This window comes from Misgurnus anguillicaudatus, chromosome 6, assembly GCF_027580225.2.
Source record: "Misgurnus anguillicaudatus chromosome 6, ASM2758022v2, whole genome shotgun sequence".
Lineage (NCBI taxonomy): Eukaryota > Metazoa > Chordata > Actinopteri > Cypriniformes > Cobitidae > Misgurnus > Misgurnus anguillicaudatus.
This window is the reverse complement of record NC_073342.2, coordinates 13,225,477-13,238,454: the sequence shown is the minus strand read 5'-3', so window position 1 is coordinate 13,238,454 and position 12,978 is coordinate 13,225,477. Positions and strand designations below refer to the sequence as shown.

General features: G+C 39.3%; 1 protein-coding gene across 4 annotated transcripts; it reads right to left on the bottom strand.

The window, feature by feature from the left end:
• Positions 1-138: 138 nt before the first annotated feature.
• Positions 139-8,896, bottom strand: rag1 (recombination activating 1). 4 transcript variants are annotated; one of them, XM_055193350.2, is made up of 4 exons: positions 7,598-8,896; positions 6,310-6,633; positions 4,445-5,580; positions 139-3,027 (listed from the first exon to the last, which is right to left on the bottom strand). In XM_055193350.2, the coding sequence occupies exons 2-4, from the start codon at positions 6,609-6,611 to the stop codon at positions 1,280-1,282; spliced, it is 3,186 nt and encodes a 1,061-aa protein (XP_055049325.2). In that variant the 5' UTR covers positions 6,612-6,633; positions 7,598-8,896; the 3' UTR covers positions 139-1,279. The 4 variants fall into 4 exon arrangements, with proteins under 4 accessions (XP_055049325.2, XP_055049326.2, XP_055049328.2 ...); XM_055193351.2 differs by having other exon boundaries at positions 6,310-6,630; XM_055193353.2 differs by lacking the exon at positions 7,598-8,896 and adding an exon at positions 7,447-7,563 and having other exon boundaries at positions 6,310-6,630.
• Positions 8,897-12,978: the final 4,082 nt, after the last annotated feature.

Genomic DNA, 12,978 nt, shown 5'->3' with positions numbered 1-12,978 from the left:
ATCGAACACTGGGTTGAAAATAACCAAAGCTTTTTTAAAGTGTATTTAAATTATATATAGTATATGCATACAACAGAACCAAAAATACTTAAGAAATTGATTAATTCTTCTTTATTTAAAGTGTAATACAAGTCAAATGTCATTTATTACAAAACATTTCTATAATTATTATTCTAACAATAATGAAGAAGGCACATGTATAGTATAAATTGCTATGTTCAACGTAACGATAATTATAATGTTCTCACACAATGAAAGAAAAAATAACATTTTGGGTCAGGAACATCTTCGGAGCCATTGTGCAAACAAAATGTTATTAATTTGAAAATTATTTAAGAACATTGCAATGCAAACATTACAGTAATTTTGAATGAAATAATATAAAAGGCAATCTTGCAATCAAGATTTTACAAAGTTTTACACTTTTCTCTAATTACAAGATCTTTGGGTAACAAAGAACTCCTGAAGATAGCAGAAGTACCCAAAGTTACTAAAACAAATACAAGCATTTTAATTACCCATATGTAGGATATCAAAGAAATCAATTAAATCAAGTCAAAAGAATTAAAAATGTAATCATAAAGTAAAAAAGTGGATCAATGAAATCATCTCAATGTACAGTAAATGCAATGCAATGAAAAAATCTAGTACTAACAAATTCATCATTAATAAAATGAGGTAAAATTTTATGAGGTGTACTGTTACACAAAACCATAAAGAAAATAAATCTGATATAAATCAGTCAATAAGTGTTTGTGTCAAAGAGGTGGTGCAAATGTCCTTTGGTACCTGTAGGATTGAAGACTGAATTCTGAGGTAGATAACATGAGAGGATTAACATGCATGTGCAAATACTGTAACAAAGTGTCCTTCAGAATTATTTGTGGCCCAGAGGATCACCATCAGAATATTGTGATGATAAAATCATCCTATGTTTTCATAAATAACCCTTCTGTATGAATTCATGGAAGTGTCACAATACAATAAACTCCCTAATATTTCACAAGCAGCAAGAAATAAAACACAGAAATTTGCCTGTAAAAGCTGGGGAGAAGAAATAACCCTTCCTATACAATTTTATCTCTGCCATGAAACAGATTTGCTCGCTTTTATGTACGAGCTTCAAAAAAAAAGATCAAGTAAACAATACTATCCCACCTGATATTGCATCTTTCAAGAAATAAAGTAATTTACTTAATATTTTCATTAGAAAGAAAGGAATGTGCATTAAAGAAAGTCAATGAAAGTAAATCATGTATTTACTTATTTAATAAATGACTTAAAAATCTGGGATTTCAAGATCCAGGTCTACTTCTTCTGGGATCTCTTCTGGGTTGATTGTGGCCTGTAAAGCTTTAGCTGAATTCTTGTGAGCCTCCATAAATTTCTGTAGATACTTTGAGGTGTACAACCAGTGGTGTTTCAATACATCTTCAAGTTCGAAGGTTTTCGACTGCCTGGCGTTCATTTTACGAAAACGACGAAACAGCTTGTTCCCGGACTCGTTTCCTTCGCTGGCCCATGCTCCGATAGACCCATCTCTCTCAATGATCTCGGGCACATGGGCTAGAGTCTTATGTAGGTAGTTGGTGATTTTTCCATCGTAACGGTACTTGAACGTAGTTGAAAGGAGATCTGCAAACTGCTGCGAGTTGTAGCTATATCGACACAGTTGGTCTGGGCAGTCTCGCGCAGGATAGGTGGACCTCCACACGGGCTTCATCTGGAGGTAGAGATCCATCAGCTTCAACAGAGCCTCGCGACGTTCCTCGGAAGGAATGAGCTCGCAGACCGCCTCCGCGGCTTCACGCGTCATCAGTCGGCGGGCGAAGTTTCCGTTCATTCTCATTACGGGCTTGAGCTTCATTTTCTTCCTCAGCTGCTTGTCCAAGGCTGAACGCCAGCGTCGGCGCTCCTCTCGACTTGGATTGCTCTTCAGGAAGACCTCACCGATCTCATCCTGAAAGATTTTGTAGAATTCGGTTGCGTTACCTATGTCACAGTGCAGGGCATCCAGAGTGGGCTGAGTCTCCATGAAAGGCTTGGCAGAAACACCCTTGACCCGGTCACGGAGTTCATCGGCTGATTCCGAGAAGGGATTCGTCCTCCAGATTTCGTAACGCTCAAGGTTTTCACCGTGGCAGCGTGTGATGGAATGCAGCACCATGTTCTGAGAAGCCTCGGCTCGAGTTGAATCACAGAGAGTACACACATACGTGGAACCAGAAGCCTCTAGACCTTCCATTTCACGTACCATCTTCTCATCGTAGCCTGTGCCTCGGAAGAAAAACCTAAAGGAACGTAGCAAACCGCCAACGGAGAGAATCAGCCGACTTTCCAGCATGGCTTTCCGCTCTGCCACCACTGGTCCCAAGATGGCCGTGAGTGTTTCGTGGTCAGATTCATCCACAAACATGAGACACAGAGGTCTGCAGGAGAGCTCCGAGTTTGGCTTCTGTTCTTGGAAGATCGTGATGGCATCCTCCTCACCTTCAGCTCGAATGGAAATGGACATGATTGTGAAGGAAAACCTTACTGCCTTTTCAGGCACCGCTGGGCCAGATCCATGCTTCTCGCTAACATCTCCCATACCGTCACATGATTCCTTTACCACCACGGTAAAACCAGAAGTGCACGTGCTGTCATCCATGCCTCTCTCTCTTAACCCTTCCATGATGTCCTCCTCCAAGTCTTTTAATGCAGAAACTAGTGCCACGTCATAGCGGAATCTTCTTGCGATGGTATCCGCAGGGACATCATCAACGGAGGAAGTCCAACCTGAGAGGCCATCGATGATTCCCACATCCCAGGAGCTGGAAACATTTTTCAGAGCTGGCTGCCATTCAAACAGGTGGTAGCCTGGGAGAAGCTCTTTCTCAGCATTGCGGAGGGTGTGCAGAGGCTGGAATATCTGGCGCCCACTTGTAGCCTTGACAGTGCGGTACATCTTGTGGTATTGACTGCAGCTGAGGAAGGTATTGACCCTTATAGCTAAACACACAGCAGGATGGAGACCGAATCCTCTGCCTAGGTGGGAAACAGAAGAAAAACAGTGTGAGATAGAAAAAGAAGTACACAATGAATTTATAAAACTGTGGACAGGATCCCAGCAAGCAATAGCTGTCAGTTCCCTGTCTAGGTTAGCTATAGACCCAATATAATCCAGTTATGAGGAATTCACTAGAATATGGTTACATGTTGTTTTGCCCAAAAAAACTTGCAAAGTGTAACAGTTGGTGTTATGTTGAGATTGGCCTGTTTTCCAGCCGTCTTTTGCATGCACAAGGTTTACATAAGAAGGAGCAAACAATCCTATTTGATGCTCACGATATGTCATTACCGTGTACAGAATTGTTATTATTCATCTATGCCTAGATAAATATAATTTTGCTGCACTTTTAAAAAACTAAACTGTACTATATTACTGTAATGAGGATCATCAATGACAATAATAATAAAAGAACTCTTCATGCAAAATATGTAAAATCTCTCCCTATTATAATTCTGGAATGAAATATTAACCATGACAGGACTCCGGAGATCCCCCAACCAAATGAGTTTTAGTAATTTCTAGAATCCTGAATCTTCCTAATTGTGGTAGATGAGTGAGATGATTAATGTTTAAGTTAGATGAGAGGTGACTCAGCTGGGCTGGAGATAGTGATCTATTGGCTGCTGATGAAAACAGACACCAGCTGGGCCCGGTTCCCCTGGGGCTTGAAAACAGTATCTGTATCATTTGCAGATACAAGGCCTACTGATGTTGTTTTCATCCTAACAGGCGCTTTACAAGAATTGTTATTGTGTAAAAGAGTCTCACATGTGCACTCGCACGTTTAACAGCATGGTGAAGAATCTATTTACATTTTGACAGTCAAGCATACAAGCAAATAATGAATTCATTTTGTGTCATAGGAACATCTTGGACATGTCCAATTCGCTTTACGCATCTGTTAGTGATAAATAAAAACATAACCGTGTAAAATGACATGTTAAAGCTTAGGAAAAGTGAACAGGTGAATAAAATGATAGCAACAAGATGATAATAATTGGAAGTGTTTATATACAGTGGCCCCAAATGGTCATTTTTAATGATGTAGGAAGTCAGAGATCCCCTGATGTTGATCTTGTGGCTCAACTGGTAAAACATCACAGTAGCAATGAAAAAGTAATGGGTTCGGTTCACACACATACTGATACAAAAAACATAAAGATTAAATGCAAGAATTTGTGCTCTTTGCTGGTTTGAACCTAAAGGCCATTTTTTTATTATATAAAATGTCTTTAAATGTCTGAATACTTTTTGTGGCCACTGTATTCTTATTCTTAGTGACTCTTAAGTGGATCAAATCAATATTTCATTATCTGTTCTTTCTAGTCGAATTTGTGCGACCGCTTTGACAGTCACATACTGTACTGTGTGTGATATGCTTCTTGGCATTACCTTGCATCGTTGCTTCCAGCTCATCTGCCTGTTTATGTTCATTCCCAGCTCTCAGTGCCAGAAGAAAGAGCGTCAAACAGACTGACTTCACATCTCCACCTTCTTCCTTATCGGCGAATATCTTCACATGGTTCTTCAAGTCTCTCAGTCGGTGCTTTTGGGCTCGACGGGTCAGCGAGAGCAGGTGCTGCCGAGGACGCCCGCCTTTGTTGACCGGCAGGTAACTGTCTAAGTTCTGCTCCGAAGGTGTTTGCTCTTCTTGGGACTCTTTGGCATGGTAGTGGTTGAGGCAGTGTTCTCTAAAGGAGTCCAATCTGACCCATTCCTCACACCCTTCACTGGGGCATAGAAGAGGTAGAGAGTTGAGGGTGGTGAGAAAGAACTTTGCCGGTCTGGTCAAGTGAGATGGGTTCAGGTGCTGGTTGCAGGTGGGACAGTTTGGACCTAAAGCGTGACTGTACTTTACAATGCAGAGACGGCAGAACAGGTGTTGACACGGTGACTGGACTGGGTCAGAAAGCAAGTGATCACACACTTGGCAGGTGAAGGCACACATCAGGTCCACTGGGAGTTCTTGAGGTACAAGCTTAGTGCTCAGATGGTCTCTGTGACATTGTGTGATGTTTTTCACCCATTGTCCTCTCTGAATTGACGGTTTAAGCCATTCCTTCCCTCCCGTTGTCCCGAGATTCTCCGACGTCTGCCTCCACAATTTATTGACACCTGAAGAAGTTGGGGAGTCACGTTTGATTCTCTTTGAAAGGCCGTGTGAACCTTTTAGCAGCTTGACTCTCTTCCTTCCCATTCGCTTGAACGAGGTCTTCCTGGGGAAGCAGATGTTGCAATGGGAGGTGTGGGGTTCCCAGTTCGGGATCGTGGTCCTGGTGAAGGTACAGAAACCTCCACCTCTCATGGCAGCAGACCAACAGCGGTGACAGAACAGGGAAGGATGAACCGTTTCCATGTCGGTTGTAACGTCCACCTTGAACACCTTGGAGATGACCTCCGGCCAGGTGGCAAATTTGCAGCCCATCCTACGCAAAGCACATCTGCTGGTTTCTTCCAAGTCTCCTTGAACCTCGTGCGCCGGACCTTTAGCCTTACGTATTGCCAGGCCACACAGGCGACACAGACTTCTGCAAAGGGCAAAAGTAAGAGCTAAGCAACTTAAATATGACAAACAAGGACACATGTCCGAACTCTTATTAAGATTCGGATGATTAATAGCTTGCAACATTTTAAAAACCCAGGGGTTGAATCAATAATCTCAGTCACAATAAGCTGTTTCCCCTAGACAGAAGCAGGGTCTCAGATATTTCTCTTGAAAAAAAGACCCAGAAATTCCTCAACTATGGAAAAGATCTTAATTATTCTCACAAACTGAGCCAAGTCTACAATCCGAAATCAATATTGTTGAAGATTGCAATATGAATACCATTAAAACCAGATACACATATTTGTTTTATACTTTTATATAATCTTTATGTATTTCAATATTTGTGTCATTGGGATCTATTTTTTCATGCAATTTTAGGAGAAACAAAGTGGATGCACTTAATTCGATCTCCTGAGCTATGAAAGAGCAACTTTTGAGCTATACAAGCTTTTTTCTCTCAGTTAAAAATTACAAAGATTGCTTTTTGTAGCTTAGGAGACTTAATTAAATAAGTTTGATTTTAGACTTAATACAGTTTATTACATTAAGATATCTTCTAACACTCTAGGGCAGACAAATGTGAGATTACTATGGTCTTTATTTCCCCATGAGAATCACTGAATCTTAAGCAAAAGTATCTTTCTAATCTCCATTTCACCTACTGCTGTCCAGAGGGACAGATTTCTCTTTACTGCGGTGTTCGACTCACTTCAGTAGATTCATATGGTTATCAATCTCCTGCAGTTTAAGGTCCACTCTCCCCCGAGCTCCTTCCACGTTCTCCTTACTCTTGCCTCCAAAGCAAAGCTTCATCACACTGCCCGGTGAGCCCACCATCTCTACCTCAGCCAGGTTCTCCTTCTCCACCTGTGCTTCATTCGGGAGCGGGGCTTTCTCCATGGACTTGACCCGAAAGAGCTTAAATTTCCATTCGGAGAACTTCGGATGAGAGAGCTCGTCTGGCATTGAAGCTCTGGGAGCGTCCTCAGAACTCCACCTCCCTTTCTCCATGGCGTCGGTTTAGTCTCTGCTCCTTTCAAGAACAAAGAAGAGAAAGCGAAAAGCAATAAGATTAATTTATGAATCGCGAGACTACCGCTGGGGAATATTGTTAGGTGTAAAGGAAAAGGCTCTCAAATCCACAAAAGAAGTGCAAAACAACTTTATTTCCAAAGCCACCACACAATCAGAGAGATTTACTCAAGTGTACATGAGCGGTTTGTTGAAAGCATTGTGAAATCCCAGCCCAAACGGGAGAGCTTTGGTCTGACCCAGACTACAGCATTATACCGTAAGTGGCATTTAGCGCCTCTGTAAAATGCATGAGACGAGCATTCTGGAATCGATCCACGGCTGAAAACTTAATTTCTCTTCTCCCTAACGCCCCCGCTCGGGGACTGGCCATGTCCTTTTTCCAATCCCTCATCTTTAGTTTTCATTTCATTTTTTCCAGCTCTCCCTTCTCAGGTACCTTGAGTTTGCTAAATGGACACCTCTAGGGCTGTCAATCAGTTATAATAGTCATTTCTGTGCTGAAACGGGAGGTTTTAGTCCGTGGAGCAGCTTGTTGGCATTTAACAGAAAGAGAGAGAGAGAGAAAAATCTGTACCCTGCAATTTTTAAATCTGCTGGTGTGTTCTTGAAGTACTGAAAGCATTACTAAAAGGCAAAATACAAATGTTTTTTTTCCATTATATTACTAGACATTATATCACAGTTTTAGGTAATCTTTCAGTGGTCACCCTAAAGTCACAACACTTGCTGTCAAACCTTCACAGTCTCAAAACAACCCATCCGATAAGAACGTAAAGTCCCCGATCAGATCAATAAATGTACAAGCGCTTACCATAACACTCCCATAGCGAGCGCATGCTGGCCTGTTCTCTCTGTATATCACTGCACCCTGGGTCTTTCCAGCTCTCATGTCTGAAGTGAACTATTGAGACACACAAACAGCTGAGAGCAGTCAGTCTGGCAGTCAGCTGGGTTTGTCCTACCTTGTTGTTGAAGCTCAGCTGGCAAATTCTCCCCTGAGGCTTTTCTGCATGGGGGCGCAGGGGAAGCCTGGTGTATGTTTTTTCGCCGTGCTGCTGTCTGTCTTCCAGTCTTTGGATCTCAGACGCTTGGAGCTCCAATAAAAGACTGTGTCTCTCCATGGGAAGACGGTCCTATTTATACCTCTCTGTGAGGCCTTCAACTGCCACATTTTAGCACCTGAGAGTCAGGGAGGATTTTGGGAGGGGGGTTAACCACATACACACACATACACACTCTTGCATCAATATTACACATCATATGGCAGGTCTCTTCCAGAAGACAGATTATCCTTAAATAAGATTTTTTTTAAGATACAATCATGGAAGTTCACATTTTTGGCTGCCTTAAATTTAAAGTATAATCGAATTTAAGATGACGCCATCCTTTTTACTGGTTTTTGACTTACTGTTACTCTCACTTTTGCACATATAACATTTGCAATCTGAGAAAACACTTTTGATCTTCATGTCCATATAACTAAATAGCCTATGTGACAACTAAAATCTCGAATCTGGAAAAATGTTTAATTGGCTGCACTAGTAATTTCAATTTGCTATTTTAGATCTTGACTTGTGATGAATTGGTGTAACTTAAAAAAAAGTTTGATATTAATGAACTTATTTTAAACGTTTTATTTTATGTTTGCTTACTGATCAGAGAACAGTTGGAACTAAAAAACTAAAATTAACTTAAAAAAATTGTTTGTTAAAGAAAAACACAATTGTTTCAACATTTCTATTTACCACTTACAAAAACTGAGGGAAAGTATTTAAAAAGGATCTGATTTCTAAATGAAGAGTTTCGTTGCAAAACGAGATAAATCCATTTTTTTACATTTTTGTCAAAACATGTTTATTATTATGTTATCATGTTATCATTTTGTTTTATGGTGCTTCTTAGCTGTATTTTTTAAGTTATGAAGGTTTAAATCAAAACAAAGCAACTGCAGTTGCATTGAAATTAATTGGAATGCACAACCAAAAAAACGAGATTTCTGAACAATTAAAAAAACGGTGGTTATCTCGTTTTGCAACGAAACTCTTCAAATATTAATTTGCATAAGAATCTTGCCAATCTGTTGTAAAAGCTATATTGTTGCTAAACCTCTTCAACACTACAGATCCACCGATTGGACCAAATCTGCATCATCACATTTATTTAAATATATATATTTCATATTATTTCATATAGTTGTGGAGCACAAAACTATGGGTTAGCAAGTCTGCCTTCTAACCAGTCCTATCAATTTTGCATTTATGTTACATAAAACAACATAAGATCTGACTTCATCTTCAAATTACTTCATTAAAGGATTAGTTAATTTTCCTAAAAAAAATCCAGACAATTTACTCACCACCATCTCATTCGAACTGCCGATGTCTTTCTTTGTTCAGTCAACAAGAAATTGTGTTTTTTGAGGAAAACATTCCAGGATTTTTCTCATTTTAATGGACTTTAATGGACCCCAACACTTAACAGTTTTAATGCAGTTTAAAATTGCAGTTTCAAAGCACCTTAAAAGGACTCTAAACAATCACAAACGGGGCATAAGGGTCTTATAGTGAAACGATTGTCATTTGTGGCAAGAAAAATGAAAAATATGCACTTCCAAACCACAACTTCTCTTCTTCATCCGGCTGTGTGACGAGCCAGCGCGACCTCACGTAATTGCGTAATGACGTGGAATTTAATGTTCGTGGAATTTGCGGACCATTTTAAAAATAAACTGACACAAAGACATTAATTAGTATCATTCGACATATACCTCTTTCTCCACACTTGTAAACACTGGGGGGTAGTTTCAATACGTCTTACATGACGTATCTCTTGGCGTGATGACGTATTACGTCACAGGACCAGAGGAAGACGAAAAGTTGTGGTTTAAAAGTGCATACTTTCATCCCTCCTGCAAAAAAATGACAATCGTTTCGCTAAATAAGACCCTTATGCCTCGTTTGGGATCTTTAGTGTCCTTTGAAACTGCAATTTTAAACTGCATCAAAAGCTTCAAGTTGTGGGGTACATCAAAGTCCATCAAAATGAGAAAAATCCTGGAATGTTTTCCTCAAAAAACATAATTTCTTCTAAACTAAACAAAGAAAGACATCAACACTTTAGATGACACGGTGGTGAGCAAATCATCCGGACTTCCCCAAAGAAAACTGACCAATCCTTTAAAGATAATAAAAATATGACTTTTTATTTGTGTTTATTATGAGATTATGAACAAATACAATACAAAATAGGAATTATTTCACCCATGTTTTAAAATGTGTAGTGTTTTATGTATCAATTTAATCAATTTACTCAGTATCGCAGAATTCTGCAAAAAATTTAAATTATGCTGCAAATCAGGAGAGGTTTAACTAAAGAATAAACCTATATTCTATAAATATATTCCTCCTCCTTATCTACACTTTAATCCCTACATTCAGAGGAAAACAAATTAAATGTATATACATATGCATAACTAGTGGTGCTGTTTTATGTTTTGGAAACTATCATATCTGAAATACATCACATATATAGCACAGAAATGCTGTGTGTTTTAGAACTAAATTAACATGCATAAACGCACGCAAACACACACACACACACACACACACACACACACACACACACACACACACACACAGAGAGAGAGAGAGAGAGAGAGAGAGAGAGCAAACTAAACTGTTCATATGACACAGATACGCATTCTCTATCATAACTACATGTCAATACAAAGCATATATACAAACTAAGTATCCCCCTGCTGTTTTCTTTGCAATCTCTGAAACCCATCTTCAGCAGGTGGTCCAAACCAACATGTTGCAGCTCTGCTATAATATCCTGTTTAAAAAACATCAGCCAGTGGAACATCAGATCAGATCCATTAAAAACACTAAAAAAAATCCTCTACAAACTCTGAACAAAACTTGGAAAAATGCACGACGTAATACAGGGTATAAAATATTTGGACACTTTCACATTTGTAATGAAAAAATTACCATTTTAAATGAATTACACTTTTAGCGTTTCTATGTAACACTTTAACGAACGTTTGTGTTAAATGTCCCACTGAGAACTGTTTTTAGCATCAGCATGAATTATAGGGATTGATTTGTTGATACGTTAATTAAGGGCAAATTTGCTTAACAATCGCTGTGCTGTAATCGGTCATGCGTATTTGTACGGACCTCTCTTAGCTGGACTTCTCAACGCAGGGCAGGATCAGTCAGACTATTCATTAAACACACAGCGAGAGGAGGTTTCATAGGCAGAAAATGATCAGAAGGCCATTGTTTCTGCAAAGAAACAACCAAATACATTACTGACTGTAATACAGCACAAGTGAACATTAAATAAGTTTACAGATGAGGGGAGGGAGGGAAGAAAGAGAGCAAGAGAGAGGGAGAGAGAATAAATAAACTGTGATAATGGGAAGGAAAGTGATTTTAATGCGAAAGGCAGTTTGCTCTCGGCCAAGTCATAATAGCCAAGTCTATAAACTGATGAAAATGAAAAGGTCACACAAAATACCAGTTTTTACAAGTATTCTTTCTTTCTTCCCTTACTTTCTTTCTTCAATGGCCTGAAAACATATTAGATGACATTCAACTGATTAATTACATGCACAAAAAAAATGCTGGGTTATTTTCAACATGGGTCAAAAAGAGACTAACCCAACACGCTGGGTTAAATTAACCCACAAAATGTTTATATTTGACCAAACAATGTGTTGAAACAAGCCAGCATAGGTTAAGCCTTTGTACACTTTTACAACCCTTGTCACTTTTTGACCCAAAAATAACCTTGTCTCGCATATCTATCAAAAATCAGCTTATTATAGAAACCTGTTTTCATGCGTTTACATGAAAATCAATAAACCAGCTATGCCGAAAACTGCGTTCACACCATAGACTTTAATAAATATGGACAAAGTCTCTGTGATATCACCCGTAGGTTTGTGAAGAGCATTTTTGAAGCCTTAAGTAGGTGAGACCTGCCATCGCTTTCTTGGCAGCACATAACTCGTGGACAATCAAAAACACTTTTTGTACCAGGCTGATAACATATTTATTCTGCTGTAAAGTTGGACATTTTAACATGGGCGTCTATGGGGATTGACTCCCTTTTGGAGCCAGTCTCTAGTGGCCAGTCGATGAATTGCAGTTTAAGTCACTTCCGTGTTGGCTTCACAGGATCTGAAGATTTTTCAAGTTTCTCACAGGCAGTGATGTCACCGCCTAGTCCTCCTAGACATTCAAAAGGTTGGCTAAAAATGTCAAAGCCAAACTGTATGTCTATTCATGTTTTGGCCGCCTCCCGCGCCATGCGGTTTTGAAGGAGCGTTCTAAGCTGAAAAGCGCCCAGCGCCATTTGCGTTCTTCTATTGTCCAATCGAATGCGGGGAGAGGCAGGCCTTCTGTTGCAGTGACAAAAGTTTGAAACAACCAAAGACTGTCACTGTCTCCTGAGATTTTTTACACCTCTCACCCTCAAACAAGGTCAGAGTTATGCTTGTACAATTGTAGCAAACTGTACAATAATACAAACGCTCGCACTATAGTTAATGAAGTGGTTGCTTAGCAACATAAAAAGCCGAGCCGCACTGCTCTTTTTTAAAATGACCAAAACCACACGTTTGCGTTTGGTGTGATCAGCCCCTAAGGTGTTAACATGCAATGCAAAATTATGGTAATGGGCAGAAATCTACTTGTGACGATGCAATTTTGATTTAGTCGTTTATGACCAGTGTTGGGGGTAACGCATTACAAGTAACGGGCATTACGTAATAATATTACTTTTCTGAAGTTACGAATAAAGTAACAAATTACTTATTATACACATTAATATTTGAGTTACTTGTTTTAAAAAGTAATGCGAGTTACATTTCAGTTTAATTAATTCAATTTAAAAATGAAATAAAGTAGTAAATTAAACTAAAAATTTTAACGTAAAATTATGCACTCTGTGCACCTGAGAGGCAACAGTTTGACTCAGAAACAGAGATGGCAGGCCAGAGCTTGACATTTTTGCGATCATAAAAAAAACCTGCGATGCCTGAAAGAGATCAAGCCTCAGCCAAGTAAGAAAAAGTTATGCAAAAGTAACTTAAAAGTAACGTAAGCATTACTTTCCAAGAAAAGTAACAATTAGTTACTTTTTGGGGTATTAACTTAATATTGTAATACATTATTTTTAAAAGTAACTTTCCCCAACATTGTTTATGACCTTTCATAAAGTTTAAGGCTACTGTAGAAACATGGCGCGGTGTATGTAGAAAAAACTGCTCTATTCTAAGGTAATAAACGTAACTCTTTCCCCGCCACTGACGAGCTATCTCGTCAATTAAGAG

Coding starts and splice junctions, on each gene's coding strand:
- rag1 (XM_055193350.2), bottom strand. CDS start 6,611: ATGGAGAAAGGGAGGTGGAGTTCTGAGGACGCTCCCAGAGCTTCAATG. Junction 5,581..6,309: donor AACCATATGAATCTACTGAA/GTGAGTCGAACA, acceptor TGCCCTTTGCAG/AAGTCTGTGTCGCCTGTGTG. Junction 3,028..4,444: donor GCTGGAAGCAACGATGCAAG/GTAATGCCAAGA, acceptor TTTCCCACCTAG/GCAGAGGATTCGGTCTCCAT.